At 41.6% G+C, this 12984-nt stretch overlaps 1 protein-coding gene across 1 annotated transcript in view; it reads left to right on the top strand.

The window, feature by feature from the left end:
- CPXM2 (carboxypeptidase X, M14 family member 2) overlaps positions 1–9748 on the top strand; it is an 83088-nt gene extending 73340 nt beyond the window's left edge. Inside the window, exons 13-14 of the mRNA XM_082225299.1 lie at positions 3109–3208; positions 7581–9748. Coding sequence (XP_082081425.1) covers positions 3109–3208; positions 7581–7852 — 372 coding nt within the window. The 3' untranslated portion in view covers positions 7853–9748. The remainder of the gene's footprint in view (positions 1–3108; positions 3209–7580) is intronic.
- Positions 9749–12984: the final 3236 nt, after the last annotated feature.

Here is a 12984-nt window from a genome sequence, read left to right as displayed (position 1 = left end):
ACAAAATACAGGATCTTTGATTTTCTCCTTATGCTATTAAAGGTGGATTTGGATGAGATGCAAAGTACATTTGGATAAGCAATGACTGCTGAAAATTCTGTGAGACTCTACCTACCTATGCATGTGTCCTCAACATTAACTTTGCCTTCCTCTTTTTCTACACATCAGCAACTCTTTCCCCCACTTGACGTACCTGCACTGCTTTTATCTTTGCTGCCCATCTACATATAACCCTCACCCTTCTTATATAAATTATATAAATACCGATGGCCACCAGGTGCACAGGTCATGTTGGGTGCTTGAATTATTTAATGCAATCTTGCTAGAGCCATCTCCTATCCATCCGACAGCATGCTCAAGAGGCCATGGGAAGGTTCTTGAACGATATGCATATCATGCAAACCAAGTCGCTGTGTGCAGGTCTAAATGCTTTGCGGCATCTTGCCTGTCATAAAGAGTGGTCATGTCGTGCCTTGTGAGATCTCCAGGGGAGGAGGACTGTGTGAAAGAAGGAAGCACTGTCTTTTGGGTCATGGTACCAAGGCTGTGGAGCAACATGCCTATCCCGTTCCATCTGAACCCTTCGCTGAAGGTTTTAAAACAAAGCTTTAATGGGCATTCAAGGTGATGTAATTCCTTGCTATGGGAGGAGTTTAGGAACATAGGAAGTTGGCTTACATCAAGTAAGTCCATTGGCAGCAGCTCTTTGGGATTTTGGTTGGGGATGGGCCTTCCCAGCCCTACTGGGAGATGCCATGGATTGTATCTGAGAGCTTCTGCATGCAAAGCAATTGCTCTGTTTCTGAGCTATGGTCTTTTTCCAAGTTTGTGTGTGCTTGTGCTAAATACACTTTTGGGAATGATTTTTATGTGCTTTAGTAGATATCATTTTAATAACATTTGTTGTGTGTCATATTTTGAAGGAGAAAAAAGCATAAACACACGCAGTCAATAAATACCAACTGAATCTACCCCACAAGATCCATGCCATGTTTGATGCTGGAAATATGGCACCACCCAATACTGGTAGAAAATGATCTCATTCATAAACGTCCAGTAAAATATCATTCATGGGCACCTCTGACATTCATCACTTGATTTGATTTGATTTATTACGGCCATTGGCCCATATATAAAACAATACATCAAGATTTATCCATAAACAAACAATTTAAACAGTTCCAAGTTAAAACACCCATATAAAACCAATTTTACTTCAATTAAGTAAACACTATATACAATAAGCTCCCTCTATGTCAACCGTAATTCAAATCCCTCGGGGATATGCGTCTTAGTTCTGGCACTTATTGATGGTTCTTAAGTTTGGCTAAGCTGTCAGAGTCATACAGTGATCCATTTCTCCTCTTATGAAATAAGACATTAATCAGGTATCTAGCGACTGCAAGGGATCTACTTGAGTCTTCGTCGTTTAATAAGTATATTATTTGGGCTTCCTGAGGTCTGTCAGCAATACTTGATAAATATGGGGCCAGAAACTTAGACCGTGAAGCCAAATGTAATGGACAACAGAAGATTATATGATATAACGATTCTATAGATCCACTTTTACAGTCACAGAGGAGTGAGATCTGTCCGTTGGAGAGTCTGTTACCCAACACATTTGATGGGAAAACATTGAATCTAGCCTTTATAAAGGCATACCTGTGCATCACCACAGATAAGGTAGTTAAATAAGATGGGAGTTTTGTTGGTGGTGTTAAGCCAAGGTTTATCGGCGAACAGGTGCCACCACCTGTCGCAATATTAAATTGTAAATCGATCTCCTCTAATCTGTGAGTTATAATTCTCTTGGCAGAAATTAAATCCAATTTTAGTAGTTCAGATGGGGATAGTCCTAAGGACACAAGTTTCCCATGTATTATTTTTGCCCAAGGGCTGGGGAAGTCATCTCTCCAGAGACACTGTATCAGGTGGAGATTTGGGAGTTTATGCCATAATGCCAACCAGTAACAGAGGATGCATTTCCATAGTGTGGTTTCTAGAGATGTCACATTTAGTTCGAGTCGTATAGCTGTATTGCCTACACACCTGGGTAGTTTTAGCAACCTTCTTAGCAGTTGGTTTTGGATTACCTCCAATTGGGTTAGATTAACAAAGGACCCCCATATTGGGATTGCATATGCTATTGTTGCAATCACCTTTGCCTTGAAAACTTTTAACACTGATGGAATATGGAAAGCCCCATCTGAAAAGAAAAAACGCAGCAGCCCAAATGAAAGGGCTTTAGCTCTATTTAATACATATGCAAGATGGACCTTCCAGCCCATGTTGTGTTGGAGAAGGACTCCCAAGTATTGAAATTTAAAAACTTGGTCTATGGCTTTCCCGTCTATTCTCCAATTATAGGTTTTTCGACTCTTGGTGAAAATTAGGACTTTGGACTTTGCATGATTGATTGTAAGAAAATTTGATTTGCAGTAACCATCAAAAAATTTTAAGGCCCTCCTAAGGCCAACTCTTGAAAAAGATAGGATCACTGCGTCGTCTGCGTAGAGTAGAAGGGGGCAACGATATTGGGCAAGACGGGGGGCGTGGATCGTCTCTTGAGAATCTATAAGAGGCGCCCTCATATCGCTTATAAATAGATTAAAAAGGGTCGGAGCAAGGATACATCCTTGACGAACACCTCTATTGATGGTTACTGGATTTGAGAGGTCGCCTGCTGGAGTGATTCTTACCCTAGCGGCCGATCCGTCATGCAGTTTAGTTATTAGCCACAGAAGTCTTTTGTCTATTCCCCATCGTGCTAATTTTCCCCAAAGTAGTCCTCTGGGGATGCTGTCAAAAGCGGCCTTTAAAGCAATAAAGGCCGCACAAAGTTGGCCTCTATTTGGGGCGGAATATTTCCGGGCAAGGTGGTATAAAACTAAGACATGATCGACGACATTCATCACTTTTCTAAGAGCATATGTTTCTTTTCAAGCTTTTGGCCTGATGTGAATTACATAGTTTTGGAACAGCATATATATCATGCAAAAATACCATTCTCTATGATTTAGTTGACATAATTTGGTTCATCATGACTGGCATGTCTTCTCTTTTACTGTCAATGCCTAATTTTTCACTTCCATGTACTTCTACTGACAGGTGCACCGAGGCATTAAAGGCATGGTGAGGGATCTACATGGCAAGGGGATTCCAAATGCTATTATTTCTGTAGAAGGCGTTAACCACGACATTCGCACAGGTAATTGCATGCCTCTGTGTCACAAGAGAAGGGTGAAAGGAGGACAGGAACACACAATGCCAAGTTAATTAGCTGGCAACTTTATTAATGAGGCACTTTGTTGAGTTGAGCATGGGCTTTGGTGCAACATCTGCACAGCATTATTGTGGTCTAAATTTGTCATGTTTGTGGAGCTGCCCACCTAACATCGCAATGGGGGGAGGTATTGGTTTATTCTATTTCCTATTTTTGTTATGGATTTTGTTTGGTTTTTATCTTGTATTTTTATGTTGGGAACCACCCTGAGAACTATGGATGAAGGGTGGTATACAATTGTTGTTGTTGTTGTTGTTATTGTTATGACCTTGCCCATCTGACTGGGTTGCCCCAACCACTCTGGGCAGCTTCCAACATAATAAAAGCACAGCAAAACATCAATCATCAAAGAACAGGGATTCCTGCAGATGTGTTCAGAAAGTGATGTAGTTGTTAATCTCCTTTACATCTGATTGGGAAGCTGGTGGGTGCCAGTGCTGAGAAGGCTCTCTGCCTGGGTCCCTGTAACTTCACTTCTTGCAGTGAGGGAACCACCTGAAGACCCTTGGAGCTGAACCTCAATGTATGGGCAGAATGATGTGGGTGGAGACACTCCTTCAAGTATACAGGGCCAAGGCTGCTGCATGATGGAGCCATATTTTGTGCCATATGGCATAAAATAACTTGTCTAAATATGCATGTCAGTTATCTACTGTCTGGAAAAATCAGGTTTTGCTTTGTTGCTGTTGATTTTAAAAATGAAGCATATCTTTACAGTTCAATCCTATGCATGTCTACTCAGAAGTAGAACCCATTGAATTCAGTGAACAGCAAAACCAGGCTTTCTTGACACCCTCCTTTGGACAGTGTATAGTTTGTGACACCATAGCAAGGGAGGAAGTCGAGCATTCCCTGAGGCAGCCTATATTTACAGTTGCTATGTATATCACTATCTCAGAAGCATCACTGTTGCCCAGAAAGCAAAGTCTCTTCCTGAAGCCCAGACTAGAAAAATAAAAGAGGGCAGGATAACTAACCTACTGAGAGAAATTGGGGGTGGAGGCAAAACGTTTGCCAGTTGCTGCAGATCAAAAAAATACCTAGATTATTTTCCAAGTGGAAGACTGACATGTGCCTCCAGTTTTAATCTGGAAACAAAACCCCTGTTCTTCAGGTATCAAATATTTGGGCAAGCTTTGTTTGGAATGTTTACCTGCTTGCTGTATGCCATTCTTAAGCAAATAGGTTTTGAGGGTCAGTATGAAAAGTGAGGTGCTCTGTGTGTTCTATCGCATTTCAACAATTTAGTATAATTTGCCAAGGTGTTTCAGGTTCACTGCTATAGTATAGATGGTTTAGTCTCAACTCTCAGCAGCTCACAGGAAATGGTGGAGAAGTTACCCTGGATATTTGCTGGTTAAAGGTACCCCTGCCCGTTTTTCGGGCCAGTCGTGTCCGACTCTAGGGTTGTGCGCCCATCTCATTTAAGAGGCCGGGGGCCAGCGCTGTCCAGAGACACTTCCAGGTCACGTGGCCAGCGTGACGAAGCTGCTCTGGCGAGCTGGCACCAGCGCAGCACATGGAAACACCGTTTACCTTCCCGCTATAAAGCGGTACCTATTTATCTACTTGCACTTAGGGGTGCTTTCAAACTGCTAGGTGGGCAGGAGCTGGGACCGAAAGATGGGAGCTCAGCCCGCTGCGGGGATTCGAACCGCCAACGGTAGGATCGGCAAGTCCTAGGCACTGAGGTTTTACCCACAGCGCCACCCGCGTCCCCATTTGCTGGTTAGGTTAGGCTTAAGCTTTTTGTGTGTGTGTGTGTGTGTGTGTGTGCTACTCATGACCCACTTATCTTCTGGGGCACAATTCATATCCTCTTAAATATGAGCAGAACCAGCCCAACGATGATCAACATGCATTCCATTAATGTAACTTGTCTTTTTAGTATAGTATTTCAGGGCATTGTAAGTCACCCACGAGCAAGACAAATAATAGTAACCGTGTCATTTTGCATTAGTGTGAAAACAGGGAGCTGTTTTGTGTATTTATGTTTTTATGTAGCATTACATGCTCAGAAACATGGAGAAAGACTCTCAGCGGGCTACAGGTAATCTGCAGGAGAAGTCACTGGCTTCACAGGGAATAACCCAGATTCAGCATGTTGACAGTACTTCAAAACAAAGTGCAGGCAATTTACCTTTCGAAATGCCCTGCATCGTGCAAGAAATGTCAACTGCAAGAGACTTTCTACATTCTTTATAGGAATTGTTTATAGGAAACTTGAAAATATGTTCAAATATTTGCCTACCTCTTTCACTTGTAAGCTAGTATTTTGATGGCAACCCCTCCAGAAGAAGTGCAGCTTGTATTAAGTGTTGGGAGAAAAGGCAGCTCAGTAGTAGTGAACTTGACTTTTATGCAGAATGTCAAAGGTTTGATCCCTGGCGTCTTCAGATAGGGACTGGAGAAAAAGTTGTGGCCTAAAACCATGGAAAGCCACTGCCAGACTGTAGACAATACTGAGATATCTGAACCCACGGTCAGACCCAGTATAAGGTAGCTTCCTGTGTTCCTATTATGCACTCAGAAAAATAAAGGAGACTCTGCAGGAAGCACAGATAAGGTCCTCATACGCAATAATTTATCTTATTTTCTAACAGTTAACATTCTCTTAAATGAGCAAAGCTCATGGTAGTTAAATCACGCATATACTGTACTAACTCCACCCCAAAAGAACCCCCATGTGTGTATGTGTGTTGCTGTGATCCACAACAGGTTCCCAGCCTGCTAATTAGCAGCCCAGTTCACAATATTTAGATTTCAGCCAATTGAGTCTCATTGGAATCAATGGGTTTGAAACAAAGTTTAATCATAAGCTTTCATTTCCCAGGCAGAAGAATCACTATTGTGGAAGGATAGAATGAGACATAAACACTGTAATGGTGGCTATGTTCACATCAGTGGCTTAAAACACAGCAAAGCCCCCCCCCCCCCGCTGAATTTCAAGCTGCATTTGCATGGTGTTGCTTACATCAAAGAGGGGGCAGGGATGTCTTCTCCTGATGCCCCTGACCTTTTTGGCTTCCCTGCCCCTGCAACCCCCCTGGAACTCCTATTCGTGATGCTGCTGTTTACGCATGTGTGGCAGCTGTCAATATAAAGCGAATGCAGCTTAGGTTTTCTAGTCAGATTGAATCTGGTTTGAGAGAAAAAGTGCATCAGACAGCAGTAGTTGTTGATAAACTACAGGGTCCATATGATTGTGGCTAAAGTTGTGTGAATGCAGCTTTAAAAACTAGCAGTGGGAGTGCACTGGATGCGGAATAAGTGGTAATGTGAACGCACCCAGTGTTACATGATGGCAATTCACATTTTTACTAATCATACAGAGTCTTCTTCTACATTTCCCTATTGAAGGATGCTAGAATCTATTATCAGATGAAATGCAGCGCAGAGCATTGAATCTTTCCTTTGTTTCTTCGGATTCTTCAAACAGAACCCATTTTTTTCTTGACTTTTGGAACGAATCTCCAGAACTACTGATCAGTGACATCCAGTTCTATCTACCTATTCCTCCATTGCTAACAGTGGAGTAGGAAATGATTTGTTGTTGTTATTATTATTATTATTATTATTATTATTATTATTATTATTATTATAACTTGTATACTCCTCTTCATCCTTTCTGTTGCATTGTGGAGGTTGATTTTGAGGGAATGATGTTGCTGTTTTCTTCACACTACCTGTGTGTTAGTATCTGCAAGCCTTAAGTTATTCTTCAACCTGTATATTTTCAGGTTATTACAAAGATGCCATAAGTCTCCAGTGTTCTTTCCATCAGATGAAAATGGCTCCTAAAGGCTAGTTAGAACTTCCTTGGGGAAGGAAAACTATTGGAAGATGTAGTCTTGGCACAAAGGACGGTGACCAAAATTATTTATTTAGAACAAACTCAAACAAACATGAGGAAAACCACACCAGAGATCCATGTCCCCAGCTGCCCCAGTCTTGGTTCTAAAGCTATTGGGTGAAACTTTGACTGGAGCTGTTGCAAACCTAGGTGGACTAGTACAAAATATAGACTGGACTCCCCAGCATTACAAATTTGAAACAATAAATTGAATAACTCAAGCCTATATAACTAGAACATGAAAATGGTAGCTAAATCCCCAAGGTTACAAGCGACTAGTCTTGGAGATAATTAAGTTTTTTCCTATACCAATCCCCAAATCCCCATCCTTGAGCAATAATTTCACATGCAAGGATGGATAAGCTCCTTGATACTAAATAGAAAGATGGAAGTTAAGGCTAAACAAAAATGTATCACAATATTTGTTATTTCCTCCTTCAACAGCAAGCGATGGAGATTACTGGCGCCTTCTAAACCCTGGAGAATATGTCGTCACTGCAAAAGCAGAGGGCTATACTGCTGCCACCAAAAACTGTGCTGTGGGTTATGACATGGGTGCGACCCGGTGTGACTTCACCATCAGCAAAACCAACTTGGCCCGAATCAAAGAGATCATGGAGAAATTTGGGAAACAGCCCATTAGTCTGTCACTTCGGCGGAACAGACAGCGAGCAAGGCAGAGGCGCCAGCAGTATAGACAACTTTCTACAGTGTAACAAATTATGTTATCATGCTCTGCATCTAAACTGAGACCTACTCCCGTAGTAGAATGAATATATATATATATATATATATATATATATATATATATATATATATATCAACCCTGTCTGACAGTATTCTAATTAGGGATCTTTTATTATAGAATATCTTGGGATTCCACTACTTAATGTTAGATTTATATGCTCATCTGAAAAATGTGGAATAAAATATTGTCTTCTAAAAAGATCTGATGCGTAACAATTGCATGTGGCACTGGTATTCTCTGGCCCAGAGGAGAGGCTTTATAACCAGAAGAAATTCCACACATATACAGCCACAGACCATGTACTTCCTTGAAACCATTGAACTAAAGATTCTGCAAATACAAGCATTGGGTTTGGGGGTTGGAAATGAGATTTCAAGATTCAGCACTGAAATACTTTTGAGTTGGGAGACAGAATTCAGATTCTGTCCAAGATACTATCTGTGGCACCTGTTCTGTCATTAATCCAACAAACAAAATGCAAAAGTGAACAAAGATGTATAAGCAAAAGCAATTAAAATGGTGCCCATTTTTCATGGAGGAATGAAATATTAGATCGAGAGGTTCTTTCAAGAGTTATTTCAGATACCACCTTTGTGGTGCCAGATCAGTCCAACTTGGGGCCACGCTGGAACAGATTTCAGCATGATGTCATCAAGGCAACAGCTTGGTGGGCAAATAGCTCTGCAAAAGTGACCACTGAGCTTCACCTCTTACCCATCACCAGTCACCATATTGTTGCTGAATGTTCAACAAATGCACCACCCTTGCAAATGTGTTAAAAGTGACCTCAATATTTGGTCTCACTATAAAGTTAACATCATCTTTAAACTAGTGTTCCATATTCTTGCTACTTCCAGGTTCACTGGACAAGTGACAGGGAGAAACCCCTGGATAGAATACCAGGGAAACTTCCATTCTCTAATATTAATAGTAGCTTGAGTATCCTCCTAGTGATTTGCAGGACATAAACTAGTTAAAATTATTGAAAAGCAGGCTTCTTTATAGTTAGATTGTGATGGGCCAGAAAGATGAGGAGGTTTGGAGCACAGCAACTGGGCCCTGAATCAAGACATTGCTGCCATGAACTCAACAGGTGAGCTTAGAAAATTGATTCTCTTTCAGCTCTGTGTCACACCTGCAACACAGAAATAACAGTATTTACCTGCCTTGCAGAGATATAAGGATAATGTATGTGAAAGCTACAGATGTGATATATAAACAGTGTGTTGCTACTGTCTTTATAAATGAATGAGATCAGCTTGTAAAACAACCAACCAGTCAATACCGGACATTTTCTTCAACTTGTGTAACATGATGTAAGCTCATATCAGTTATATAGGGTTTGAACATTATTATGCCATTCAATGGCAGAATCTCAACTCTTCTCTTATGTCTGAAAATAAGCCAATTGTGTCACATATAGAATCATGCATGACAACAAGACTTTACTGAGCCCTCCTAAGTACAGTGGTACCTCGGGTTAAGAACTTAATTCATTCTGGAGGTCCGTTCTTAACCTGAAACTGTTCTTAACCTGAGGTACCACTTTAGCTAATGGGGCCTCCCGCTGCTGCTGCGCCGCCTCCGTGTGATTTCTGTTCTCATCCTGAAGCAAAGTTCTTAACCCGAGGTACTATTTCTGGGTTAGCGGAGTCTGTAACCTGAAGCGTCTGTAACCTGAAGCGTCTGTAACCCGAGGTACTACTGTACACTGTTTGTTAACCGTTAACCGTTAACCGTTATGATTAATTGCAGTGGTTGTCTTACTCAGTATATACTTGTGAGACGTGTAAAAAACAAATAATGATTGTCTCAGTCACATTCAGAACTAAAGAAAATAAAACTGCTGCAAGTAGGAAATTGACAGTGGATGTGCAACATACTTGTTATATTCAATTTATTAACACTAACCAACATATCCTCTGTGATGAACAGAAGCCACAAAATGTGCAGAGTGACTAAGTCTCATTAAAAGCAAGCAGCACGTACATTCCAACCACTGCAAATCTTCACGCTGCATCCATCTGATGATAGTGCTTGTTTACAGGTAATGAGGCTGAAGAATGTGTGCATGTATGTCATATAATCTCAAAATTGTAGAGGTGGAAGGGATCCTAAGGAGCATCTATTCCAACCCCTCGCTGTGCAGGAATCTCAATGACAGCATCTATGACAGATGAGCATCCAACCTCTGCTGTGTGTGTGTGTGTGTGTGTGTGTGTGTGCGCGCGCGCGCGTGCGTGCGTGCATCATGACACCAACACAAAGCATTGATTATGAAGGGCACATATATACAAATTCCATTTCTTTCCCTTTAGATTACAAGGAAATGGGAAGCTTAAAAAAGGATTGTCTTCCCTTTCATAAATTACTGCATGGTGGACATACCTTATACCAGGTGAGTATTTTTGTCAATCAACACCAATGTTGTCTACTGCTGACTAGTTGTCTAGTTTTGTCAATCAACACCAATGTTGTCTACTGCTGACCTGGCTTTGCAGGACTTCACACCACCAGATACCTATCCCTTTTAACTGAAGATACCATGGATTGAATCTGGGACTAGTGCTGGATATTGGGTTGTGCGGGGAAGGGGGTACAAAATTGAGAAGATCCATAATGGAGAAAATCCATTTGGGTTGCCAAATTTTAGCCTTGCTCAGGGCACCATATTACCAAAGGTTACCAAACTACACCCCTGCTGGGACCTTGTGTATGTGCTGGACCTTTGAGTGACGATGCCATACAAAATAACTGTGCTCTCCATAATAGATGGCATCTATTAGGGCTGTGCATGGGAGCCAACTGGATCCCAGATCCCAAATGAAATCAGGCAGATTTGGGTCAACCCATGGTTTGGCTGGATCAGGTTGAGACAGCCTTGGATCACATCAGGTCCACCTGGGGAGATCTCCTTCTCCCCCAGCCTTCTCAATAGCAACTCATTATATGCATGAAACCTCCCCTAGTCCCACTGACTTCTCATTGGGGTTGCCAGCTTTTCAACTGGCATCAATAGCTGTGCCTTTAATAAGAGTGTAACACAATCCCCTGGCCATATCAGGGTACTATTAAGCACTGTTCCTATCCCTTGGTCAGTTGTCAATCCTAACTTCCAGTAGTGCATATAGTGAAAATGTTCCCATCGCCCCATATCTCTCTCCCTAAGCCCTCTGCTTGTCTGAGAAAGCATGCTCACATGACTGACACAGAGCAGAACTGCCACCTTCTAATGAGGCAGCAGGACAGAAAAAATGGTGGGTTGCTAAGGAACAGCCAGCACGCTCTCCCAGAAGACTGTTCATGATGGCTTAATTTTAATCTCTCCTCTAACAACCAAGTAGCAAGTGGCATGTCCTGTGAACCAGAAGAGATTTGGCACAGGAGGAGCAGATAGAGGAACTGCTGGGCACTGACCAATGAATTGCAGAAGACTGGAATGGTTGCTGTGGTAATTAAACATGTGGTCAGAAGTGGGAAGTTCCCCCACCCCACCCCCGCCACCCAATTTGACTGCATGACTGTGCAAATCCCTCAAATTTGTTTGGGTCTTGGATCTCTCCTGCATCGCCATTATTATTTATTAAATTTGTATATCGCCCTTCATCCGAAGATCACAACGCAGTTCACAACTGAAAAAACAAGCAAAATGGGAATACAAAATACACAATAAAATAAAAACAAACCGATAAACCCATTCCCACAAGCACATTTACAAGGACATAGAATGTTAATCAGCCAAAGGCCTGGTTATAGAGAAACATTTTCTCCTGACACCTAAGATATGTAATGAAGGTGCCAGAATTCCCAGAATTTCCCAGACATACCCAGAATACTGCAGTTGGAAGCAGTGTCCTGTTGGAAATCGGCAAAATGTTTTGGAAAATCCAGATATATGGCAACCCATGTCGGTAATGTCACTTTGGCCCTCCCCACCCCCAATAGCTGAAAAACATAATTTTTGTGATTTTGCCAAGAAAGCTCAACAACCTCTTTGTCTGGTTTTTCGTTTCTTGAGATATGGCAACCCTAATGTAGACCAAAGCATGGAGTTTAAATCCTTAAAGTACAATACTGTCTCATGAAGTACCCATGTGGGTAGGTGCTTTTTGTGTAGTTTTTGTCATATATGAATCATTCTGAAGCCCTGGCAGAATAAGACAATGCTTTTGTTAAATGGATCTCAGTTCTCAGGATTAGGGACTTAAGGCACAGTCTTGTTCTGAACATAATGTAAATTATTGTATTGATATTTCATGAAAAGGCTGGAATCTGGAATAGGATTGTTCCACTTTGCTTTGACTCAGCAAGAGAGTTTCTGAGCAATAAAACTGTGCCCAGAGGCAGTGAATCCATCATGTTTAATGCAATCTTGTGGCGGTTCAGCTATGAGTCAAAAATTCAAAATGTCCAAAGACTTGCTCTCATTCAGGCATATACTTCGTCACCTGAATTGACTAGCATTTGTCAGGATGTATGATTGCTTGACGTCACTCTAGGTTTTGAATTAGATATTTATAGAAGAGTGTGGTGTGCGAATTTTGATTTATCTACAAGTGGCTGCTTAATCCACTTCTGCTTGTTGCTCTGATCTGCTAGAATGGCTAGATCTACTGTGAATCTGTTGACAGATCTTGCTGAAGGAAAGGTATGTTTGCATTCTTTAAACCTAAGACTGCTTTCAGTTTTACCTCATCCGCTGACTCAAGATAAGCAGGGGTAATTGAAAACTGGGACTCTAGAGGATGACACCCTATTTACACTAATGGTTGAACTTTCAATTATTATTTTTACTGAAAGTGGCATCCCTTTTGCTACGTGGGCCAAACCTCAGAGGCTCTTTCAATTTTTCACCTCACAAAAGGGGCCTTTTCATCCTTTCCTTACTCCTACGTACAAAATAAGTCTATATTTGCTCTCTCTGCCTAGTGCCACTTTGTGGAGTACTTTAGGAACAACTTTCTGATGGTAAGAGTTGTTTGACAGTGGAACAGGTAGTGGACTTTCATTCACTGGAGCTTTTTAAACAGAGGTTGAATGACCACCTGTCAGGGATTATTTAGCTGTGATTCCTGGATTGCAGGGGGTTGGACTAGATGA

This window comes from Podarcis vaucheri (genome assembly GCF_965113315.1).
Source record: "Podarcis vaucheri genome assembly, chromosome: 5".
In the NCBI taxonomy this organism is placed as follows: domain Eukaryota; kingdom Metazoa; phylum Chordata; class Lepidosauria; order Squamata; family Lacertidae; genus Podarcis; species Podarcis vaucheri.
Note: the sequence above shows the minus strand (reverse complement) of the source record. Positions and strands in the feature narration are given on the sequence as shown.